The sequence below is a fragment of the Staurois parvus genome, unplaced genomic scaffold (genome assembly GCF_062004578.1).
Source record: "Staurois parvus isolate SC_StPar_1 unplaced genomic scaffold, SC_StPar_1.0 ptg001977l, whole genome shotgun sequence".
NCBI lineage: Eukaryota > Metazoa > Chordata > Amphibia > Anura > Ranidae > Staurois > Staurois parvus.
This window is the reverse complement of record NW_028319773.1, coordinates 3,310-27,791: the sequence shown is the minus strand read 5'-3', so window position 1 is coordinate 27,791 and position 24,482 is coordinate 3,310. Positions and strand designations below refer to the sequence as shown.

The following is a 24,482-nucleotide window of genomic DNA, read 5'->3' as shown; positions in this document are numbered from 1 at the left end:
GCCCATTTCCTGGACTGAAATGGCTTACTCTGATTTCACTGCATGGACATAGGGTCTTATGGGGCCCAACATCTCCTTACCATCAGTCCTTTAAGGTCCTTCCTGAGCTGTAGCTCAATGGGGTAAATCCCCAAAAATTAGAACTGAAATAAGGTGGTCAGCAGCAAACCAAAAGCCGTTATTTCATGGCTTTGACATTGTCAACTGTTGTCTTGAGTTTCCTTATGTGATTCAACTGATCTACTGCCAATAGAGTCCCTGAGAGACAGAAGAAACGATCGGGGGTTCAAATCTGACCTCCGCCCATGCACAGTTGTACGGGTCCATTTACTGGACTGAAATGGCTTGCTCTGATTTCACTGCACACTACGACACAGACATGGGGTCTTATGAGGCCCAACAACTCCGTACCATCAGTCCTTTTAAAGTCCTTCATGAGCTGTAGCTCAATGGGGTAAATCTCAAAAAAATTAGAACTAAAATAAGGTGGCCAGCAGCAAACCAAAAGCTGTTATTTTACATAGGCCCCGATAGAGGGCGAATTGTTGATCTCCCAGGTAGCCAATGGATGTGTTTGCCTCTTCTGCAGGACATGTACTCCAAGCGTATGATCAAGACAAGCGCCATAACCAGGGTGGCTTCCATGGGAGACCAGAAATTCGAGGTGGCAACGTCCAATAGGAACTTCATGTTCCGAGCCGAGAGTGACGGTAAGTCGGCTTCCATTGTTCCTCCACCCTCCGTGATGTTGCAGCTTTACGTTGTATCAGTTTCTTGGGTTGAAGGATTCTTCTGAGGAATCCACGGAAGGGGCTGAGTGTCAAAATAAGGCCTCATGATGGTATTTCAAGGGGCGCATTTTTTGAGAAAAGAAACATGGAGGGCGATCGCTCATTTTGAGGATGCTGGTTGCCTGGCTATTATGCTAGTCTCCTTGCTTTGATATTTTGCGTCACTGGGAACCCATAGGCCGATGAGGACTTCCGACCGTTTTGTTTTACTGACTGTTCCAGACCAACGTCACGTTGACCATCATTTTTCTTTTCTATTTGTTCCAGCGGAAAGGAACGACTGGGTGAAAGCCTTCCAGCAGATCCTGGATGAGCGAAAGACGAAGGTGCTCAGTGCCTCCACCTCGACCCAAGAGAACCCAGACAAATTCGGCCCCCTGGAGATGAAAGGGTGTAAGCCCAAGCTGTTTGTGGTGGTGGCGGCGGACAAGGTCTATCTGTACAAAAATGGAGAGGTCAGTACAGGGCGTTGGGTGCCGTCACGTGCACGTTCTTACATGTTTGTTTTCATTTTGGTAAAATTCATGAAATGTACAAACACTAATAATTTGATGATCAATGAGTTTTCCCCATCCAGAGCAGTGACTCCTCCCCATCCAGAGCAATAACTCCTCCCCGTCCAGAGCAATAATTCCTCCCCATCCAGAGCAGTATCTCCTCCCCAGCCATAAAGTTAGCTCCTCCCTTTCCAGAACAGAAACACCTCCTTGCCCAGAGCAGTGGCATCTCCCTGTTCAGAGCAGTAACTCCTCTCCGTCCAGAGCATTAACTCCTCCCCATCCAGAGCATGAATTCCTACCTGTCCAGAGTAGTAATTCCTCCCTGTCCATAGCAGTGACTCCTCCCTCTCCAGAGTAGTAACTCCACATCCATAGCAGTGACTCCTCCCTGTTGTGTGCAGTGTCTCTTCCCCATCCAGAAAATTAGCTCCTCCCTGTACAGAGAAGAAAATCCTCTGTCGACAGTATAATATTTTGGGGTTCTAAGACATTTTCTAGCAAAAACTACTCCTGTGTAGAAGAATGAATCCATGCAGAGAAGACAAGGTTTGTGCCCCATAGACAGTCTATAGACCACATCCATTGGGCTACCCAACTCTGTTCTTTAGCACAAAAAGGCAATTGGAAACCATCATCCTTCAAACGTTTTTGACTCTTTGTTGTGACCCAGCCTCTTCCAAAACCTTCAACATTGGGGCTTCTGAGATCCATTCTCATTTTGGATTCAAGCCCTTTATGACAAACCAACAGCATGCCTAAAATACAGCGGCTTTATTAGCGGCTGCTCTGGCCTTAGCACACACTTCCATACATGGTGGGGTTGCCCTGTAGCCCAATCTTTCTGGACCGAAGTCTTCCAAATCCTCTCTACCATGTTTTCCTGGCCCCTGACCTGGCCACAGCCCTCCTACACAAACAACCACCAGACCAGTCCCGCCGTCACTTCAAACTTCTCTTGCAGGTTACGACTGCACCAAACCGTAGCCAAGGCCTGGAAATCAACTTATCTTATTGTCCTAGAAATGAAAAACAGAATTACCAGAGACATGATCCACGCCAAGGTCAAAGCAGTCCTTCTAGGCAGGGTGTGTAAATATGAATTACTGTGGAAGTCCTGGGTAGAGCACTACCTCCTGGCCGATTTTGACGAATCCTCCCTGCTTCTGCCATGCTAGTGCCTGTACAAGCCTTTGGGCTCATCTCGGCACCTAGGTTGTTTCTCCACCCCCTCAGGATCCCCCCTACCATACTCCCTATGACCCCCGTTTCCTCTCCTCACTATGGCCTGATATGGCTCTTCTATACTCTTTCTCTTCTCTCCCTCCCTCCCTCTTTTCTTGTTCGGCCTACGTGCTCTGTTGGTTACTGGTAGGCCACCCCTACGGGTGACTCCCGAGGTGGGGGATGGAGTGGTAGGAAGAGTGGAGGAGATTGGCAATTAGCTGAGGGCGGGGTAGGCTTCCTTGAAGAGATGGGTTTTCAGGGTGCGCCTAAAGGAGAGGAGAGTAGGTGATAGTCTGATGTATTGGGGTAGGGAGTTCCAGAGGATGGGGAAAGCTCTGGAGAAGTCCTGAAGACGGGCATGGGGGGAGTTGACCAGGGAACTAGAGAGTAGGAGGTCTTGTGAGGAGCGGAGAGTACGTTTTGGGTGGTATTTGGAGACAAGGTCGGTGATGTAGTTCGGGGCAGTATTATGGACAGCTGTGTACGTCAGTGTTAGCATTTTGAATTTGATCCGTTGGGCAATCGGAAGCCAGTGGAGGGATTGGCAGAGGGGGGAGGCGGATACGGAGCGCTTAGTAAGGTGGATGAGTCTGGCCGCAGTATTCAGGATAGACTGAAGCGGGGATAGCCTGCGGTGAGGTAGGCCGGTGAGGAGGGAGTTACAGTAGTCAAGTCGTGATATAATAAGGGAGTGAATGAGTTGCTTAGTGGTTTCCGGGGTTAGGAACGGATGTATTTTGGAGATGTTGCGGAGGTGAAGTCTACATGAGTTTGTCAGTGATTGGACTTGGGGCTGGAAGGACAGATTGGAGTCTAGGATGACACCTAGTACTCTGGCTTGCGGGATGGGATTATATATTTCTACACATCAAGCCCGGAATTGCGCCGGCAATTACTAGCCTCCTAGCCAGGGAGGACGCCCTGAGAAATCATGGTTTAATGTCTTGATGCACTTCTTATATCATTTAGTACTTCAACATTGTTCTATGGCACCTTATCTCTGTAGGGACTGCGTCCCCATAGCTTAGAAATGCTTACCAGGCACCCACTAAGCCATTGTTGATGTTATTTCCTGCAAAGTTTGTCTACCATTGTTACTTCACAATCAAAATATTTGAACGAGAAAATACAGTGGCTTTGAATTGGGGTAATACTGCAACAAAAGAGGAGCAAGGCAGGGGTGTCCGTCACCACCCATTTAGACTGTTCCAACATCCAGATATCCAAGGTAGAGAAATAGCTGGGGTTAACCAAATATCAATGCTATTTGCCAGTAGCTTACTGTTCTGAGTCACATATGCCTTTACCCAACCTCTCCCAGTTTCTGCAACAATTGGGTAGGCTATTAGGTCTACAGGTAAATAAATCAAAGTCTGGTTCCTTGAAAATTTTGTCAAACCCTAGCTAAAGCCCAATTTTACCTTCCAATTGGTCGCCAACCTCCCATACCCTGGTATATACTCCTCACCTCTGCATACGACTCTCTTTAACAGGCCAACTTTACCTTCCAATTGGTCACCAACCTTCCATACCCTGGTATACGCCTCTCCCCTATATACTACGCTCTTTAACAGGCCAACTTTACCTTCCAATTGGTCACCAACCTCCCATGCTCTGGTATACACCTCACCCCTACATACGACTCTATAACAGGCGAACTTTACCTTCCAATTGGCCACCAACCACCCATGCACTGGTATACGCCTCACCCCTACATACGACTCTCTTTAACAGGCCAACTTTACCTTCCAATTGGTCACCAACCTCCCATGCTCTGGTATACACCTCACCCCTACATATGACTCTCTTTAGCAGGCCAACTTTACCTTCCAATTGGTCACCAACCTTCCATACCCTGGTATACGCCTTACCCCTACATACGACTCTCTTTAACAGGCCAACTTTACCTTCCAGTTGGTCACCAACCTTCCATACCCTGGTATACGCCTTACCCCTACATACGACCCTCTTTAACAGGCCAACTTTACCTTCCAGTTGGTCACCAACCTTCCATACCCTGGTATACGCCTTACCCCTACATACGACCCTCTTTAACAGGCCAACTTTACCTTCTGATTGGTCACCAAACTCTTATACCCTGGTACACCTCACCTCTACATGCCACTCCCCTTATCAGGCCTACCCACCTCCATCACATCACATCACATCACAAAGTGTATCTGGAGCTTGGTTAGAGCCGTATTAACAAACAAACTGTTAGGTGCACACCCCAAGGAGACCTGGAGGTTCCACACCTTGATACATACTCCTTTGTGGACTCTAATGGATATGTCGGTCTGTCACCCAACGCCTTTAGTCTCTTCACTATAGATGCCTCCCTCTGGTCCAAAAACCTGAATCCTATACATTCATTCCGCATTTGGGACTCAGTGAGATACTTCGGTACTCTCAAGTCCCCTTATCCTCCATTTTGCAGGAATTGTTGGCTGCCCACTTTTTCCACCCAGGATGGAGGAGCTGTCCCCATTTTATTGGTGGCTACACAAAGGATACAGTATTGTCAATTTCCTGCTCAACTTCAGTTGTATTATTACTTTCTTCTGACAACAAGATGCGCACCCCAAGGAGACCTGGGGGTTCAACACCGTGATACATACTCCTTTGTGGACTCTGATGCATATTCTGGTCTGTCACCCAATGCCTTTAGTCTCTTCACTATGGATGCCTCCCTCTGGTCCAAGAACCTGAATCCTATACTAAACATTCATTCCACATTTTGGACTCGCTGAGATACTTCGGTAAATCTCAAGTTCTCTCATCCTCCATTTTGTAGGAATTGTTGGCTGCCCACTTTTTCCACCCAGGAAGGAGAAGCCCTCCCCATTCTCTTGGTGGCTACACAAAGGATACAGTATTGTCCATTTCCTGCTCAACCTCAATTGTATTATTACTTTCTAATGACAGCAGGAGAAAAAACTGAACAAAGAACTTTCTGCAATATCCCACGTCTGCAAATTTGACATAATGCTGAATCGTGAACACATGGGAAGACCTCTCTTCTAACCGTTACAGGCTTTGAATGTTGTTGCCAGGATCACCCATTTATCCCAGGGATAGTTTTTTTTCCTCGATGTATCACTCCTCCCTCATATTTCCATGACAGAATTGTCCTAAAGTCGAGCCTGGGAGAGAAAAGTTGGATCTTTTTGTCCAAAATACAAAATGAAGAATGGTGGCCTATTGCTGTAAAAAGCTCAATCAATAAAACCTCTTTAGAAAACTCATATAAAGTATTGCTTCAATGATATGTAACCCCCTGCTAGAAGATCTAAATACTGTACATACCATTCTATTCCCATTGTACTTTAGAGGGGGCCAACCATATTCCTTACGTATATGGTGGACTTGCCCAAGAGTCCAATGCCTATGGCTAAGATTATATCACTACATCAGCTCCATCTTGCACCTCAATATTCTGAAAAACCCCCTGGGAATCGCTCTACTTCAAAACTCCAACTAAAGTCCCTAAAAAAACACAAATATATATTTAAAGTGACCAAACTATTGCCAGAGCTTGGGAGTCTCCTACTGTTACAGTGCTTGCAGGATCCATGATGGGTCTTCTGGGATTCCTCACAGGATTCCAACTTGGACCTTCACTTCCTCTAGGCCAAAAACGATCCTGGGCATGTCTTCTGACCAGAAGGGTCGTTTGTGCTTCAGCCTTCAAAGGGTCTTATTGCCAGATATCAGTGAGCTAAAGGCACTATAATACTTACCTGTCAGCTTGTTGCATGCACATATTGACCTGACTACTCTCTTTTGCTTGTTGTCTGCCTCAACCCATACCTGGACCTGACTATTCTCTCGCTTCTGCCATCCTTGACCCCTTCTTGGACCTGAATGCTCTCTCCCCTATCACCTGCCTTGACCATGACTGGACCAGACCACTTTCTCACCTGCTGCCTGCCTCAACCTCAGTCTGGAGTTGATTGCTCCCTCCCCTGCCACCTTCCGCAAACCCTGCCTGGACCTGACAACTTTCTCTCCTCTCGCCTGCCTCAACCCCTGTCTGGACCTAACTACTTTCTACCATGTCCTCTGCCACAACCCCTGCCTGGACTTGATTACTTTCTCCCCTCTCGCCTGCCACAACCCCTGCCTGGAACTGACCACTCTCTCCCCTGCCGCCTTCCACAACCCCTGCCTGGATCAGACTACTGTATCGCTACTCGCCTGCCTCAACCCCTGTCAGGACCTAACTACTTTCTATCCTGTTGCCTGCCACAACCCCTGCCTGGACTTGATTACTTTCTCTCCTCTCACCTGCCTCAATCCCTGCCTGGACCTGACTACTGTCTCCCCTCTCGCTTGTCTCAACCCCTGCCTGGACCTGACTACTGTCTCCCCTCTCGCCTGCGCTAACCCCTGCCTGGATCTGACTACTGTCTCCCCTCCCGCCTGCCTCAACCCCTGCCTGGATCTGACTACTGTCTTCCCTCTCGCCTGCCCTAACCCCTGCCTGGACCTGACTACAGTCTTCCCTCTCGCCTGCCCTAACCCCTGCCTGGACCTGACTACAGTCTTCCCTCTCGCCTGCCCTAACCTCTGCCTGGATCTGACTACTGTCTTCCCTCTCGCCTGCCCTAACCCCTGCCTGGAACTGACCACTCTCTCCCCTGCCGCCTTCCACAACCCCTGCCTGGACCTGACCACTCTCTCCCCTGCCACCTTCCACAACCCCTGCCTGGATCTGACTACTGTCTCGCTTCTCGCCTGCCCTAACCCCTGCCTGGACCTGACTACTGTCTCCCCTCTTGCTTGCGTTAACCCCTGCCTGGATCTGACTACTGTCTCCCCTCTCGCCTGCCCTAACCCCTGCCTGGACCTGACCACTCTCTCCCCTGCCGCCTTCCACAACCCCTGCCTGGACCTGACTACTGTCTCCCCTCTCGCCTGCCTCAACCCCTGCCTAGACCTGACCATTCTCTCCCCTGCCACCTTTCACAACCCCTGCCTGGACCTGACCACTCTTTCCCCTGCCACCTTTCACAACCCCTGCCTGGACCTGACCACTCTTTCCCCTGCCACCTTTCACAACCCCTGCCTGGACCTGACCACTCTTTCCCCTGCCACCTTTCACAACCCCTGCCTGGACCTGACCACTCTCTCCCCTACCGCCTTCCACAACCCCTGCCTGGACCTGACCACTCTCTCCCCTGCTGCCTTCCACAGCCCCTGCCTGGACCTGACCACTCTCTCCCCTGCCACCTTTCACAACCCCTGCCTGGACCTGACCACTGTCTCCCCTCTCGCCTGCCCTAACCCCTGCCTGGACCTGACTACTCTCTCCCCTGCCACCTTTCACAACCCCTGCCTGGACCTGACCACTCTCTCCCCTGCCGCCTTCCACAACCCCTGCCTGGACCTAACCACTCTCTCCCCTGCCGCCTTCCACGCCTTCCACAACCCCTGCCTGGACCTGACCAGTCTCTCCCCTGCTGCCTTCCACAACCACTGCCTGGACCTGACTACTGTCTCGCCTCTCGCCTGCCTCAACCCCTGCCTGGACCTGACCACTCTCTCCCCTTCCACCTTCCACAACCCCTGCCTGGACCTGACCACTCTCTCCCCTGCCACCTTTCACAACCCTTGCCTGGACCTGACTACTGTCTCCCCTCTCGCCTGCCCTAACCCCTGCCTGGACCTGACCACTCTCTCCCCTGCCGCCTTCCACAACCCCTGCCTGGACCTGACTACTGCCTCCCCTCTCGCCTGCCTCAACCCCTGCCTAGACCTGACCATCCTCTCCCCTGCCACCTTTCACAACCCCTGCCTGGACCTGACCACTCTTTCCCCTGCCACCTTTCACAACCCCTGCCTGGACCTGACCACTCTTTCCCCTGCCACCTTTCACAACCCCTGCCTGGACCTGACCACTCTCTCCCCTACCGCCTTCCATAACCCCTGCCTGGACCTGACCACTCTCTCCCCTGCTGCCTTCCACAACCCCTGCCTGGACCTGACCACTCTCTCCCCTGCCACCTTTCACAACCCCTGCCTGGACCTGACTACTGTCTCCCCTCTCGCCTGCCCTAACCCCTGCCTGGACCTGACCACTCTCTCCCCTTCCACCTTCCACAACCCCTGCCTGGACCTGACCACTCTCTCCCCTGCCACCTTCCACAACCCGTGCCTGGACCTGACCACTCTCTCCCCTTCCACCTTCCACAACCCCTGCCTGGACCTGACCACTCTCTCCCCTGCCACCTTCCACAACCCGTGCCTGGACCTGACCACTCTCTCCCCTGCCGCCTTCCACATACCCTGAATGGACCTGATGACTGATGATATGACGGGGAGCTGAGGACATGATTGTGAAGAAGGAGGGCCTTACGAAGGGGCCGGGGGGTTGATGTGCAGGGGGGGAATGAGAACACTGATGTATTAATGGGACTGTGAAGGATCAGAGTCTACGTTTACATCATTGCAACCTGCATTTTGCGTGTAAGCAGCCCATTTATTTCAATGGGCTGCTTTACATGCAGAAACGCAGAAAAAGAAGGCCCTGACCCTATATAAAGTGCGCAGTGCCAAGCCCATGCAGTTTGGCGTTCCAAAACAAACTGCTGCATTTGCCGCGAAGGTGCCATTAGGAATCAAACATGCGATTCGGACCTGTGCAGGAAAAAAAAAATTTACTGACTGGACCTCCATGGATTTTAATGCAATACCCCTAGACAGGTGTGAGAATTTCCTGTCTGTATGATGACAATGGATTGGTCTTTCTGCCCATCAGACCTAGATAACCCCCTCCCATACCCATACTTACCCCCACGTCCCGCCACCATCTAAGCTTCTGGTTGTCCTGGTCTCCACAAAGGGGAATGGCCTGCTTCCTCTTCTACTCCCTGTTCCCCAAACGTTCTACAAGACTTTCATTTCATATTGTACATCCTCCTCCACTCACCCTTTTTTCTTTCTTCTTCTCTATCTACATAGTACCGGGATTGGGTCGTCCAGCACCTAGAGCAAGGTTCCAGAATTGCACCCCCTTCCCCGACTTTTAACATATGCCATACCATCCTGTCTATTATTTGCTTTCTTATACCTGGGGCAGCTGCCCCTCCTGCCCACCCCTTGTCCCGGTCCTGCTTCTTTTCCCTTCACCATCCCCAGCCAACACCACCCTTCTCCTTACTACCCTTCCTAATCTTCACTCCAGGTTCATCCCCTGACAGATGCTTCCACCCTTACTCATCCCCTCCCCCATTTCCTTTTCCACCTTTTCCCACCCACCGCCCTCCAGTCCCATGCTTGTATGTATGCAGCCAATTCTTTGGAGGCACCATCATTTTTGCCCCCCCCTCTCTTCCATTCGACTACATTCTACACACCCTTATGGCACCCAGAGGAATAGCTACATAGACTTTCAATGTTTGCCCAACCCTGTACTCTGTGCGACCCGCAAATCTGGGCTCTGCTTATTTTACCATTTACTTTCTCTGTTGTAACAATCGTTATCCAATGTCACATCTGCCTTTGTATTGTTTACATTTCACTGTTTATAAAGCCAATAAAACTTCTTGTAAAAGCAGAACAAACAGCTCACCTATTACAGGTCAGAATCTTCAACGAGATCTGCGTGTATTACATTGTGGCTTCATGCAGCTGGCTGTATGCCTGTGACTGGAGATACATGTAGGGATAGGTAGGTACACAGCATGGGAAGTACCCTCCCAGTGACCCTGTAAGGTGCTCTCAGGATTCTGGACGTAGTAGATAAGAAGGTACACAGCACAGTACGCATGTACGCCTGTGACTGGAGATACATGTAGAGATAGGAAGGTACGCAGCATAGTAAGAACACTCTCAGTAACCCTCTGAGGTGCTCTCAGGATTCTGGTCGTAGTGGATAGGAAGGTGCACAGCAGAGGAAGTACCCTCCCAGTAACCATGTAAGTTGTTCTCAGGATTCTGGTCGTAGTGGATAGGAAGGTGCACAGCACAGTACGCCTGTGACTGGAGATACATGTAGGGATTGGTAGGTACACAGCTTGGGAAGTACACTCCTAGTAATCAAGTAAGTTGTTCTCAGGATTCTGGTCGCAGTAGATGGGAAGGTACACAGCATAATAAGTACCCTCCCAGTAACCCTCTGAGGTGCTCTCAGGATTCTGGACCAGTAGATAGAAAGGTACACAGCAGGGGAAGTACACTCCCGGTGACCATGTAAGGTGCTCTCAGGATTCTGGTTGCAGTAAATAGGAAGGTACACAGCAGGGGAAGTACACTCCCAGTGACCCTCTGAGGTGCTCTCAGGATTCTGGTTGCAGTAAATAGAAAGGTACACAGCAGGGGAAGTACACTCCCAGTGACCATGTAAGGTGCTCTCAGGATTCTGGTCGCAGTAGATAGGAAGGTGCATGACATGGGAAGTACACTCCCAGTAACCCTCTGAGGTGCTCTCAGAATCCTGGTTGCAGTAGATAGGAAGGTACACAGTACAATAAGTACCCTCCCAATAACCCTCTGAGGTGCTCTCAGGATTCTGGTTGCAGTAAATAGGAAGGTACACAGCATGGGAACTACACTCCCAGTAACCCTGTGAGGTGCTCTTAGGATTCTGGTTGCAGTAGATAGGAAGGTGTACAGCACAGGAAGTTCACTCCCAGTAACCCTGTAGAGTGCTCTCAGGCAGGGGCGGACTGACAACTCATGGGGCCCCCGGGCAATAGGGGACCATGGGGCCCCTGTGTCCTTGCCCACACTCAAAGCACACCCAAAAAAGCCTATAAAAAAGGTACCAGGGTCATTTCATGGGGCCCCCTACTGACCCCGGGCCCTCGAACAGTGCCCGAGTGCTTGAATGGTCAGTCCGCCCCTGCTCTCAGGATCCTGGTTGCAGTAGATAGGAAGGTACACAACACAGGAAGTACACTCCCAGTAACCCTATGAGATGCTCTCAGGATTCTGGTTGCAGTGGATAGGAAGGTACACAACACAGGAAGTACCCTCCCAGTAACCCTCTGAGGTGCTCTCAGGATTCTGGTTGCAGTAGATAGGAAGGTGCACAGCACAGGAAGTACATTCCCAGTAACCCTCTGAGGTGCTCTCAGGATTCTGTTTGCAGTGGATAGGAAGGTACACAACACAGGAAATACCCTCCCAGTAACCCTCTGAGGTGCTCTCAGGATCCTGGTTGCAGTAGATAGGAAGGTACACAACACAGGAAGTACACTCCCAGTAACCCTATGAGATGCTCTCAGGATCCTGGTTGCAGTAGATAGGAAGGTACACAACACAGGAAGTACACTCCCAGTAACCCTATGAGATGCTCTCAGGATTCTGGTTGCAGTGGATAGGAAGGTACACAACACAGGAAGTACCCTCCCAGTAACCCTCTGAGGTGCTCTCAGGATTCTGGTTGCAGTGGATAGGTAGGTGCACAGCACAGGAAGTACCCTCCCAGTAACCCTCTGAGGTGCTCTCAGGATTCTGGCTACACACACATTTTGCGGGCAGGCCCTTGAAAGTTGAGGCTGCAGTTGTTTTACTTGGAAGGAAATCCCTGTATGTATGTGTAGGGGAACCCCCCTGTGCCTGATATCTCCGACATTGCAGAGGACAAAGGCTGAGAGCTACACCAGACCAGTGGTCCTTGCGTGGGGTCTGCAACTGAACCAGCCGGTGCAGCTCTGCATGGAAACCAATCAGCTTTTATCGTCAAGGCCTAATTGAAGAAGCTGATGTTAGTAGCTGATTGGCTACCATGCCCATCCAAGAGATATTGACTTGCGGTTGGTCTCCTGACCTGTGGTTGATCTCCTGACCTGTGGTTGTTCTCCTGACCTGTGGTTGTTCTCCTGACCTGCGGTTGGTCTCTTGACCTGCGGTTGGTCTCTTGACCTGCGGTTGGTCTCTTGACCTGCGGTTTGTCTCCTGACCTGCGGTTTGTCTCCTGACCTGCGGTTGGTCTCCTGACCTGCGGTTGGTTTCCTGACCTGCGGTTGGTCTCTTGACCTGCGGTTGGTCTCTTGACCTGCGGTTGGTCTCTTGACCTTCGGTTGGTCTCTTGACCTTCGGTTGGTCTCCTGACCTGTCAGTAGCTGATTGGCTACCATGCCCAGCCGCACCAGAATTTTGCAATGTCCAGTTTTAGTCCATCAAACCCATAGTGTTGCCCCCTCAAAGAAGAAGTTGGAGCCTCCTGGAATTCTAATGGATAAACAGGGACTTGTTGCATGTTTAGTGGGATAAAACACTTGCAAAGTGCATGTATTGTAGCATGTTCTGCATATGTTTCATGCTTTTTATTGCCCTGACATATATGTCTGCAAGAAGGTGGGTGCCGGTCGACCATCAGGCTGAAGATACATCTGCAGGCAAAGGCTTTCTGACCTACTTAATGTTCATAATCCATGGCACGCCCCGCCAGGTTCTGTGCACCCTTCATGCAGGCATCTCTGCCAAGCACCTTCCTTCCCCCGGGCATGGGGTTGGCCTCGCCGTCATTTTGCAATATCCTATAAAACTTCTTATGAGACACGTAGCAGGGAGAGCTTTGTGTCCTGAAAAAAGATGACAGCTGCTTTGTGTCCTTGCAGGATTTTTTCTCCGGGGTCGGAATTACCTCCATTGACATGAATGTCGGCAACGTGAAGGAAGTGGACAAGAAGTGCTTCGATCTGACCACACCGTACAAGACCTTCAGGTGAGGAGAAGAGGTTTGGGCCTGTAGCAGGTTCTGCCTGGGTGCGAATATGCCTTACTTTTAGTGCTCAAGGACATTAGGTCTTGAGGAGGTCCTCAGTTCCTCCAGGGAACAGTAGGCTATGGGCTAAAGGCTATGGGCAACCCAGCAGAATTTCCTTCCTCTAATGCCTACATCCAGCACATGTTCGTTGACTTTGGGCTTGTTTTTGACATCAGTTTGAGACACTTCTGAGATCATACCAAATTCATTGATGGGTGCATTTGACCTGCAGTTGGTCTCCTGACCTGCGGTTGATCTCCTGACCTGCAGTTGGTGTCCTGACCTGCGGTTGATCTCATGACCTGCGGTTGGTCTCCTGACATGCGGTTTGTCTCCTGACCTGCAGTTGATCTCTTGACCTGCGGTTGATCTCTTGACCTGCGGTTGGTCTTCTGACCTGCGGTTTGTCTCCTTACCTGAAGTTGGTCTCCTGACCTGCGGTTTGTCTCCTGACCTGCGGTTGATCTCCTGACCTGCGGTTGATCTCCTGACCCGAAGTTGGTCTCCTGACCTGTGGTTGGTCTCCCGACCTGCAGTTGACCTACTTCTGACCTGCTTCAAGCTGCTTCTGCATTCCTATTGACTTGCATGGGGTGAAAAGCAGCTCTGCCAATAACAAAAGCCCGTCAACACTGCAACTAATTCTGCCAGTTTTAGTGGTCCAACACAACACTCATCTAGCATCAAAATCTCGTTGTTGTCACCCTAAGAAAGGGATACCCAAAATAGGGCGACCAATAAATGGTATGATCACTAAACAGAAACTTAAATAACTCCCCATCCACACCGGGCCTGTGTGTGCACCTGAACTGAGGGCCAACCATCTACATTTTTTTTTAACAACTTTTTTCTGAAGAACAATCAGATGAGAACTTCCCTGTGCGTTTTGTGAACCAAAGTCCTGTTCTTCAGGAAGAAATGGGTCATCTGTGTCACAGTTTCAATAGGAGTTACAGCTGGTGCAAACCTCGCTGCCCTTCGCAGTCTTTACAGAGAGGTCATATGGACCAGTAAGGACCCTGAAGGGCTTCAAGGTTTAAAGACCAAGAAGGAGACTATCCCCTATGGGATTTGGGTCCAGTGATATCCCAAAGTATAGACCAGCAGTAATTCCTATTAAAGCTGTGACAAGGAGGGCTTGATGACGATCCATTTCCTCCTGAACTTTGGTTCACAGTTCGAGTTGAGAGGGCTTATGGTGACCATCTTGGACTTGGCTTTGAAATGTGCTGATTCACCCAATATCCTGAAACACAAAGTTGAGACGCCCACAGGCCCTCAAGGCAATTGGATATGAAATTTCTCTCACTATCCCCTCCACAGCTCCCAGGTCAGACGCTTGGCAACACACAGTCGTGGTTGTTGTTGGTTTTATTGACTGTGGCTGACTTGAAAGAGCTAGCTGATAGACGTATCTGGACCGCTCCGCAAATTTTCTCCTGAAGAAGTGGGTTTTGGTTCACGAAACGCCTTGAGAAGTACCCATCTGATTGGTGGACTTCAGCAAACGGTTCAAAAATCTATGCATGAGTTATGAATAAGTCTTGTTAATGATCTTTGCATTTGACGTGAATCGGTGGAGTGGTCAGGCTTCGTAGAATTTTATTGGTCTGATGTTTTTTTTTTTGGGGGGGGTTCAGCCAATCATATCAATGCCCGGAAGGGACCCCATCTTCTGAAAGAACCTGAACGTCTAATAAAACTAGTCATCAGTAGAAATTTGTTCAAACATTCGTATGAATAAGCATTCTGTAGCACCACTGTGGACTCCATTATTGAACAAATTTCATAAGAAAACCTTTTTTATTAGATGTTTATAATTCTACCTTCCATTTTGGGGTACACATTACAGTATGTTCGTTTGGAATTCTCATTTGATTCTCTAATGATACTATGGTCACAGATTTTCCATCGGATTCAGGCCTGGGCTCTGGCTGGGCCATTCCAAAACTTTCAGTGAAGCCATTCCTTTGTTGATTTGGATGGATGCTTTGGGTGGTTGTCATGGTGAAAGATGGAGTTCCTCTTCATGTTCAGCTTTCTAGCAGAAGCCTGAAGGATTTGTGCCGATATTGACCAGAATTTGGAACTGTTCAGATCCCAGTTCCAGCTGAAGAAAAACAGCCCCAAAACATGAGGCTGCCACCACCATGCTTCACGGTGGGTATGGTGTTCTTTTGGTGATGGGCAGTGTTGTTTTTGCGCCAAACATATCTTTTGGAATTATGGCCAAAAAGTCCATCCTTGGTTCCATCAGACCAGAATACGTTTTCCCACATGCAGCTGGGAGACTTCAGTTGTGTTTTTGCAAAATTTAGCCGGGCTTGGAGGTCTTTCTTTGTCTTGCCCCTCTACCCCATAGCCCAGACATATGAAGAACACGGGAGATTGGTGTCACATGGACCACACAGCCAGGACTTGCCAGATATTCCTGCAGCTCCTTTCATGTTGCTGTAGGCCTCTTGGCTGCCTCCCAGATCAGTTTTATTCTCGTCTTTTCATCAATTTCGAAGGGACGTCCAGTTCTTGGTGATGTCACTGTTGGTGGTGTCACTGTTGGGGATGTCACTGTTGGGGATGTCACGGTTGGTGATGTCACTGTTGGTGGTATCACTGTTGGGGATGTCACTGTTGGGGATGTCACGGTTGGTGATGTCACTGTTGGGGATGTCACGGTTGGTGATGTCACTGTTGGTAGTATCGTTGTTGGGGATGTCACGGTTGGTGATGTCACTGTTGGTGATGTCTCTGTTGGTGACGTCACTGTTGGTGACGTCACTGTTGGTGATGTCTCTGTTGGTGATGTCTCTGTTGGTGATGTCTCTGTTGGTGATGTCACTGTTGGTGATGTCACTGTTGGTGTCACTGTTGGTGATGTCACTGTTGCGCCATATTTTCTCCACTTGATGATGACGGTCTTCACTGTGTTCCATGGTATATCTAATGCCTTGGAAATTCTTTTGTCCCCTTCTCCTGACTGATACCTTTTAACAATCAGATCCCTCTGATGCTTTGGAAGTTCTGCGGACCATGGCTTTTGCTGTAGGATGCGACTAAGAAAATGTCAGAAAAAACCCACTAGAACAGCTGAACTTTATTTGGGGTTCATCAGAGGCACTTTCAATGATGGTGGGTGTGTACTGACTCCTATATAATTTGAATGTGATTGCTTAATTCTGAACACAGCTACATCCCCAGTTATAAGAGGGCGTGCACACTTATGCAACTGCATTATTCTAGTTTGTTATGTTTACTTCTCCCCCCCTAAAAGATTTCAGTTTGTTTTTCAATTGAGTTGTAAAATTTATAGATCACATTATACGTGGAAAACGTGTGAAGACTTTTTATATCCACTGTACACACTGCAATTATATGTACACAATATATGGAAATCAACCGCGATGTAACAATACACCGATATGTGCAAATGTAACAGCGTCCTGTAACACAGTGGGGGCCACATACAGTATACCCTGTGGGTTGTATATACTAGGGACCAGATATACCCTGGGGGCCATATACAGTGGGGCTACATTTACGCTGTGGGACATATACAATAGGTGCTAATTATACCCTGGGGGGCATATACTTTAAAGGGCTAAATATACCCTTGGGGTCATTCAACCTATACAGTGGGGGCCAAATATACCCTGTGAGCCATTTTACAATGGGGAATTGAATATATCCTGATTGTCATATACAGTGGGGGGCCAGATGTGCCCTGGGGGACTGAATATACCCTGGGGGTCATAAACAAAGGGTGCCAAATATACCCTGAGGACCACTTAACATGGTGGGATCAAATATACCCTTGGGGACTTATACAGTGGGTACCAAATATTCCCTGGGGGCCGTATACAATGGAGGCCAAATATACTGACCGCATCACATGTGAGCGGTACCTAGGGTGGTCGTCACGCCTAGGAAAGCCCACTACTCCAGACTAACATTCCACCCATCAAGACATTGAACCCCTCTCTCAAGAGCCAGCCCACTGCTTTCAGCAGGGCCATTGAGAGGAGTATCGGGGCAGCCCCCTGGCTGAGGACCCATAGACATCCAACCTCTTGGTGGTGGTGCCCCCCTAGTAGGCATCTTCCCGGTGATATGGTGACAGAACTTCTTTGTAGAAGTCCGACGAGGACCATGTGAAGTCTTGTGTTATGGGAAGCTGATTCAGTCATGTGGTGACCCTTGGACCCGCACATAGTCTTCGGGAGTTTGTTGACTTCCTTGATGGCCCTCCTAACAGCTGACTATTGCACTCTCAGACGGGAGGGAAGTGTTCTTCCTGGATTGTGCGTTCTCATTGCCGGGACCTTCTCTTCTCTCTCCAGTTTCATCGCGGACAGCGAGCAGGAGCGGGCGGAGTGGGTGGAAGCCATGATGCAGTCTGTAGCGGGCGCGCTGTCCAACCCTGAAGTAGCCAAGAAGATCTGGGCGGTGGAAGCCAACAGGCATTGCGCGGACTGCGAGGCGCTGAATCCCGAATGGGCCTCCATCAACCTTTGCGTGGTGATCTGTAAGAAGTGCGCAGGTGAGGGGCCACCCCCAGCCCTAGAATACGATGTTCCTCCGCCTTGGTGGAAGTTCTCCTTCTTATATATCCAGTTCTGTTCTCAGGGGAACACCGCAGCCTGGGGCCCAACATCAGCAAGGTCCGGAGCCTCAAGATGGACAACAAGATCTGGACGGATGAATTAATACAGGTAAGGCAGACATGCATTGTGCTGGCGTGTATGGATGGACTTAACTATGCTATCAGAGCATGCTGATAGGAAGAGAGAGTGGAGTGACTTAGAGATGAGCCCATAACTGTGCCGCTTCTCCATTCAATGTCCAGTCATTGGCGAGGGTGGGCCCAAGGAAGTGAAAGAGGGAGAATCATTTCAAGGAGTGGGTTAGCTGAGAAGTACGGTGCTGAAAGGAGGAGCCAGCAGAGTGTCCTAGAGATGAGCAGATCATTGTGCTGCTTCTCCTTTCACTGTCCAGTCATTGGCGAGGGTGGGCCCAAGGAAGTGAAAGAGGGAGAATCAGATCAAGGAGCTGATTAGCTGAGAAGTGTGTTGCTGAAAGGAGGAGACAGCAGAGTGTCCTAGAGATGAGCAGATCATTGTGCTGCTTCTCCTTTCACTGTCCAGTCATTGGCGAGGGTGGGTCCAAGGAAATGAAAGAGGGAGAATCAGATCAAGGAGCTGATTAGCTGAGAAGTGTGTTGCTGAAAGGAGGAGACAGCAGAGTGTCCTAGAGATGAACTGACCGCTGTGCTGCTTCTCCTTTCACTGTCCAGATTTAGGTTGGCGGCTGGTCCGGGATGACTTGAGCTCAGAAGTAGTGGATTGAATCAGTTCATGTTATGTGCAAAAAAGCCTGCTGATAGAAGGTGAGGGCAGAGTGACAGAGAGATGAGCTGATCACTGTGCTGCTTCTCCTTTCACTGTCCAGATCTAGGTTGGGGGTTGGTCTGGGATGACTGGAGCTCAGAGGTAGTAGGTTTGAAAATCAGTTCATGTTATGTGCAAATAGCATGCTGATAGGGGAGAGAACAGAGTGACTTAGAGATGTGCCTATCACTGTGCCGCTTCTCCATTCAATGTCCAGTCATTGGCTAGGGAAAGGTGGGGGTGGGCCCAAGAAAGTGAAAGAGAATCAGCTCAAGGAGCTGATTAGCTGAGAAGTATGATGCTGAAAGGAGGAGCCAGCAAAGTGTCCTAGAGATGAGCAGATCGCTGTGCTGCTTCTCCTTTCCCTGTGCTGCTTCTCCTTTCACTGTCCAGATCTAGGTTGGAGGCTGATCCGGGATACCTTGAGCTCAGAAGCAGTAGATTGAATCAGTTCATTTTATGTGCAAAGAGCATGCTGATAGGAGGAGAGAGCAGAGTGACCTAGAGATGAGCCCATCACTGTGGCGCTTCTCCTTTAATGTCCAGCCATTGGCTAGGAAAAGGTCCAAGGAAGTGGGTTGAATGATGCTGTTGTCATTCATCCTAGAACAATGAGGACCTCTAGTGACAGGGAAGAGATATTGCGAGGGACAGCTCCAGATCCACACATACTAGGCAGCAGCCAATGGACCTACCAGCATGTCTCGGAGGATGTGGGGTGTACCCAGGGGGCAGCCACACGAACACCAGGAGAGCATGCAAACTCCATGCAGATAGTGAACGAAAGCCCAGAAGTTGAATGGATCGGGTCTCTCAGACTTCCAGTGGATGAGGGGAGACCATGGACATGCTGGGGGGAGGTTTCTGATGCCATCAGGATTCCCAACAGAGCTCCAGCAGAACCTGACCAGGAGGACACCCGGCTCCACCTACAGCTCCACCTCTACTCATTGGGTGACAACTGATGTCCATGACACCTCTACTCATGGGGTGACAACTGATGTCCATGACACCTCTACTCATGGGGTGACAACTGATGTCCATGACACCTCTACTCATTGGGTGACAACTGATGTCCATGACACCTCTGCTCATTGGGTGACAACTGATGTCCATGACACCTCTACTCATTGGGTGACAACTGATGTCCATGACACCTCTACTCATTGGGTGACAACTGATGTCCATGACACCTCTGCTCATTGGGTGACAAACTGATGTCCATGACACCTCTACTCATGGGGTGACAACTGATGTCCATGACACCTCTACTCATTGGGTGACAACTGATGTCCATGACACCTCTACTCATTGGGTGACAACTGATGTCCATGACACCTCTGCTCATTGGGTGACAAACTGATGTCCATGACACCTCTACTCATTGGGTGACAACTGATGTCCATGACACCTCTGCTCATTGGGTGAAAACTGATGTACATGACAACTCTACTCATTGGGTGACAACAGATGTCCATGACACCTCTGCTCATTGGGTGACAATTGATGTCCATGACACCTCTACTCATTGGGTGAAAACTGATGTCCATGACACCTCTGCTCATTGGGTGAAAACTGATGTACATGACAACTCTACTCATTGGGTGACAACATATGTCCATGACACCTCTGCTCATTGGGTGACAATTGATGTCCATGACACCTCTACTCATGGGGTGACAACTGATGTCCATGACGCCTCTACTCATTGGGTGACAACTGATGTCCATGACACCTCTACTCATTGGGTGACAACTGATGTCCATGACACCTCTACTCATTGGGTGACAACTGATGTCCATGACACCTCTACTCATTGGGTGACAACTGATGTCCATGACACCTCTGCTCATTGGGTGAAAACTGATGTACATGACACCTCTACTCATTGGGTGACAACTGATGTCCATGACACCTCTAGCCCTCAGAGGAGACAATCGATTGGAAGGTTCTGAAAACATTGTCCTCTCTGGAGCCTCTGACTACCTATGTGTTGTAGATTCTCCAGCAGTGATCTCCCCACCATATACATGGACACCATAATGGGCACAGCGGATGTACAGACCCAGGAACTCAGCACAGGGATGGTGGGAACCCCTCATAATGGGTACAGCGGGCGTACAGACCCGGGAACTCAGCACAGGGATGGTGGGAACCCCTCATAATGGGCCCAGCGGGCGTACAGACCCGGGAACTCAGCACAGGGATGGTGGGAACCCCTGATCAACCCCTCGATCACTTGTGTCAATGTATCATTCTTCATGCCCATAGATACACAATGAGGGATTGTGGGTAGGGGAGGTGCGGGGGTTAATGACTCCGGATCACGTCCATACATCGGAATGTTCTTTGTGCCGGGTCCGGCCCTCCTCTGGTCAGCTGACATTTGTGCTGGATCAGTCTGTCTCTGTGTCTGGGCGATCGGCGGGGGAGGGGGGACTGCGCAGTGCGCTCAGGAATTCATTGTGACAGTCTGAGGGATTATGGGGAACAGTGACTGGGGGTGGGGAAGGGGGTTTGGGGAGACAAGAGTGGGTGGGGGGGATGGAAGAGACCAGGATGGGGGGGGATGGAAGAGACCAGGATGGGGGGGGACAAGTGGTAACAAGTGTGTGTCACACCCAGCAGCCCCACCTAGACTGACACCAGCAACAGTCAGGGTAGCACCACAAGTCCCAGCAGTTCCAGTATCCAGGTAGCAACAAAGAGCCAATATAGAACTACAAGCACCAGCAGGTTTTTTTTTGTCAAGCCAGTCCTGTGATTTGCACAGCTCTGCCACACTGTACAGTCCTGTCTGATGGGGAAGAAAACCTGTTTTGTTTCTTCTGCCTTTTCATTTTCAGTGACAGGTCTCCTCCCTACCCCCCAACCTATGACTGGACAGTGGGGGAGAAGCAGCAGACTGATGAGCTCATCTCTCTGTCACTGTGATCTCTCCTCCTATCAGCACATTCCTTGCACTGCAACAGGACAGAATGGATTCTTCTGCTGCTTTTCCCTCTCCCAGTGTAAGCTCTGCTGCACAACTACTGCAAGACGCTTATGCTGGGGGAGATTCTCACAATGTGTATTAGAAGCAAGCCTGACAGAGGCCACCTCATTTCCTGACCGGAATACATCCAGCATCATCTAGCTCTTTCTTCCCCAGCCTGACCCGCCCTTTACATTCATTGGATTTCAGTTCTTTCAATCATGGAGGCTTATCATCACATGTGGGTGTTGCCTGTATGCAAATATGGGCTGCCTAGGAACGCCCACTCCTCCAGACTGACACCCACCCATCCATGAGCCCACAGTGTCTGTACCAGGAGCTTACACTCTAATGCCCCCTCCCCCCACAGTCCCATCAGTCTCTGTACCAGAGGAGCTTACACTCTAATGTCCCCTCCCCCACAGTCCCATCAGTCTCTGTACCAGAGGAGCTTACACTCTAATGTCCCCTCCCCCACAGTCCCATCAGTCTCTGTACCAGAGGAGCTTACACTCTAATGTCCCCTCCCCCACAGTCCCATCAGTCTCTGTACCAGAGGAGCTTACACTCTAATGTCCCCTCCCCCACAGTCCCATCAGTCTCTGTACCAGAGGAGCTTACACTCTAATGTCCCCTCCCCCACAGTCACATCAGTCTCTGTACCAGAGGAGCTTACACTCTAATGTCCCCCCCCCACAGTCCCATCAGTCTCTGTACCAGAGGAGCTTACACTCTAATGTCCCCTCCCCCCCAGTCCCATCAGTCTCTGCACCAGAGGAGCTTACGCTCTAATGTCCCCTCCCCCACAGTCACATCATCTCTGTACCAGAGGAGCTTACACTCTAATGTCCCCTCCCCCATAGTCACATCAGTCTCTGTACAGAGGAGCTTACACTCTAATGTCCCCTCCCCCACAGTCCCATCAGTCTCTGTACCAGAGGAGCTTACACTCTAATGTCCCCCCCCCCCCCACAGTTGCACACTATTATTATGTCCCGGGCCCCCGACATCTGATGTCCTCCTGTGATTGGACGGCGGTTCCTGCCTCCAATTATCTATTTATCACCTCCATCTGCTGGGGATTAGTCTCCTCCCTCACGGGTTTCTCTCCTCTAATCCTTCCAGCTCTTCCTGGAGCTCGGCAATGAAGTCAGCAACAAGTTTTGGGCAGCCAACGTCCCCCCGAGTGAGGCCATCAACGCCTGGAGCGGGGTGCAGGAGAGGAAGGTCTTCATCACCGCCAAGTACCGCGAGGGCAAGTACCGCCGCTACCACCAGCTCTTCGGGAACCAGGCCGAGCTCAACAAGGTGAGGACCCAGAATTCATAGATGAGGGACCCCTTCATTCCCCAGAATTCATAGATGAGGGGCCCCTTCATTCCACAGAATTCATAGATGAGGGAAGCCTTCATTCCACAGAATTCATAGATGAGGGACCCCTTCATTCCCCAGAATTCATAGATGAGGGAAGCCTTCATTCCACAGAATTCATAGATGAGGGACCCCTTCATTCCACAGAATTCATAGATGAGGGACCCCTTCATTCCACAGAATTCATAGATGAGGGACCCCTTCATTCCCCAGAATTCATAGATGAGGGAAGCCTTCATTCCACAGAATTCATAAATGAGGGAAGCCTTCATTCCACAGAATTCAAAGATGAGGGAAGCCTTCATTCCACAAAATTCGTAGATGAGGGACCCCTTCATTCCACAGAATTCATAGATGAGGGACCCCTTCATTCCACAGAATTCATAGATGAGGGACCCCTTCATTCCACAGAATTCATAGATGAGGGACCCCTTCATTCCACAGAATTCATAGATGAGGGACCCCTTCATTCCACAAAATTCATAGATGAGGGACCCCTTCATTCCACAGAATTCATAGATGAGGGACCCCTTCATTCCACAGAATTCATAGATGAGGGAAGCCTTCATTCCACAGAATTCATAGATGAGGGACCCCTTCATTCCACAGAATTCGTAGATGAGGGAAGCCTTCATTCCACAGAATTCATAGATGAGGGACCCCTTCATTCCACAGAATTCATAGATGAGGGACCCCTTCATTCCACAGAATTCATAGATGAGGGACCCCCTCATTCCCCAGAATTCATAGATGAGGGACCCCTTCATTCCACAGAATTCATAGATGAGGGACCCCTTCATTCCACAGAATTCATAGATGAGGGACCCCTTCATTCCACAGAATTCATAGATGAGGGAAGCCTTCATTCCCCAGAATTCATAGGTGAGGGACCCCTTCATTACACAGAATTCATAGATGAGGGAAGCCTTCATTCCACAGAATTCATAGATGAGGGACCCCTTCATTCCACAGAATTCATAGATGAGGGACCCCTTCATTCCACAGAATTCAGAGATGAGGGACCCCTTCATTCCACAGAATTCATAGATGAGGGACCCCTTCATTCCACAGAATTCATAGATGAGGGACCCCTTCATTCCACAGAATTCATAGACGAGGGACCCCTTCATTCCACAGAATTCGTAGATGAGGGTAGCCTTCATTCCACATTATTCGTAGATGAGGGAAGCCTTCATTCCACTGAATTCATAGATGAGGGACCCCTTCATTCCACTGAATTCATAGATGAGGGAAGCCTTCATTCCACAGAATTCATAGATGAGGGACCCCTTCATTCCACAGAATTCATAGATGAGGGACCCCTTCATTCCACAGAATTCATAGATGAGGGACCCCTTCATTCCACAGAATTCATAGATGAGGGACCCTTCATTCCACAGAATTCGTAGATGAGGGAAGCCTTCATTCCACAGAATTCATAGATGAGGGACCCCTTCATTCCACAGAATTCATAGATGAGGGACCCCTTCATTCCACAGGAATTCATAGATGAGGGACCCC

At 49.8% G+C, this 24,482-nt stretch overlaps 1 protein-coding gene across 1 annotated transcript in view; it reads left to right on the top strand.

Annotated features, from left to right (window-relative positions):
- LOC149433113 (arf-GAP with Rho-GAP domain, ANK repeat and PH domain-containing protein 1-like) overlaps positions 1–22,898 on the top strand; it is a gene marked incomplete at its 3' end in the record, with an annotated part of 43,518 nt that extends 20,620 nt beyond the window's left edge. Inside the window, exons 4-9 of the mRNA XM_089664641.1 lie at positions 590–710; positions 1,059–1,246; positions 13,084–13,190; positions 17,570–17,769; positions 17,856–17,941; positions 22,716–22,898. Coding sequence (XP_089520767.1) covers positions 590–710; positions 1,059–1,246; positions 13,084–13,190; positions 17,570–17,769; positions 17,856–17,941; positions 22,716–22,898 — 885 coding nt within the window. The remainder of the gene's footprint in view (positions 1–589; positions 711–1,058; positions 1,247–13,083; positions 13,191–17,569; positions 17,770–17,855; positions 17,942–22,715) is intronic.
- Positions 22,899–24,482: the final 1,584 nt, after the last annotated feature.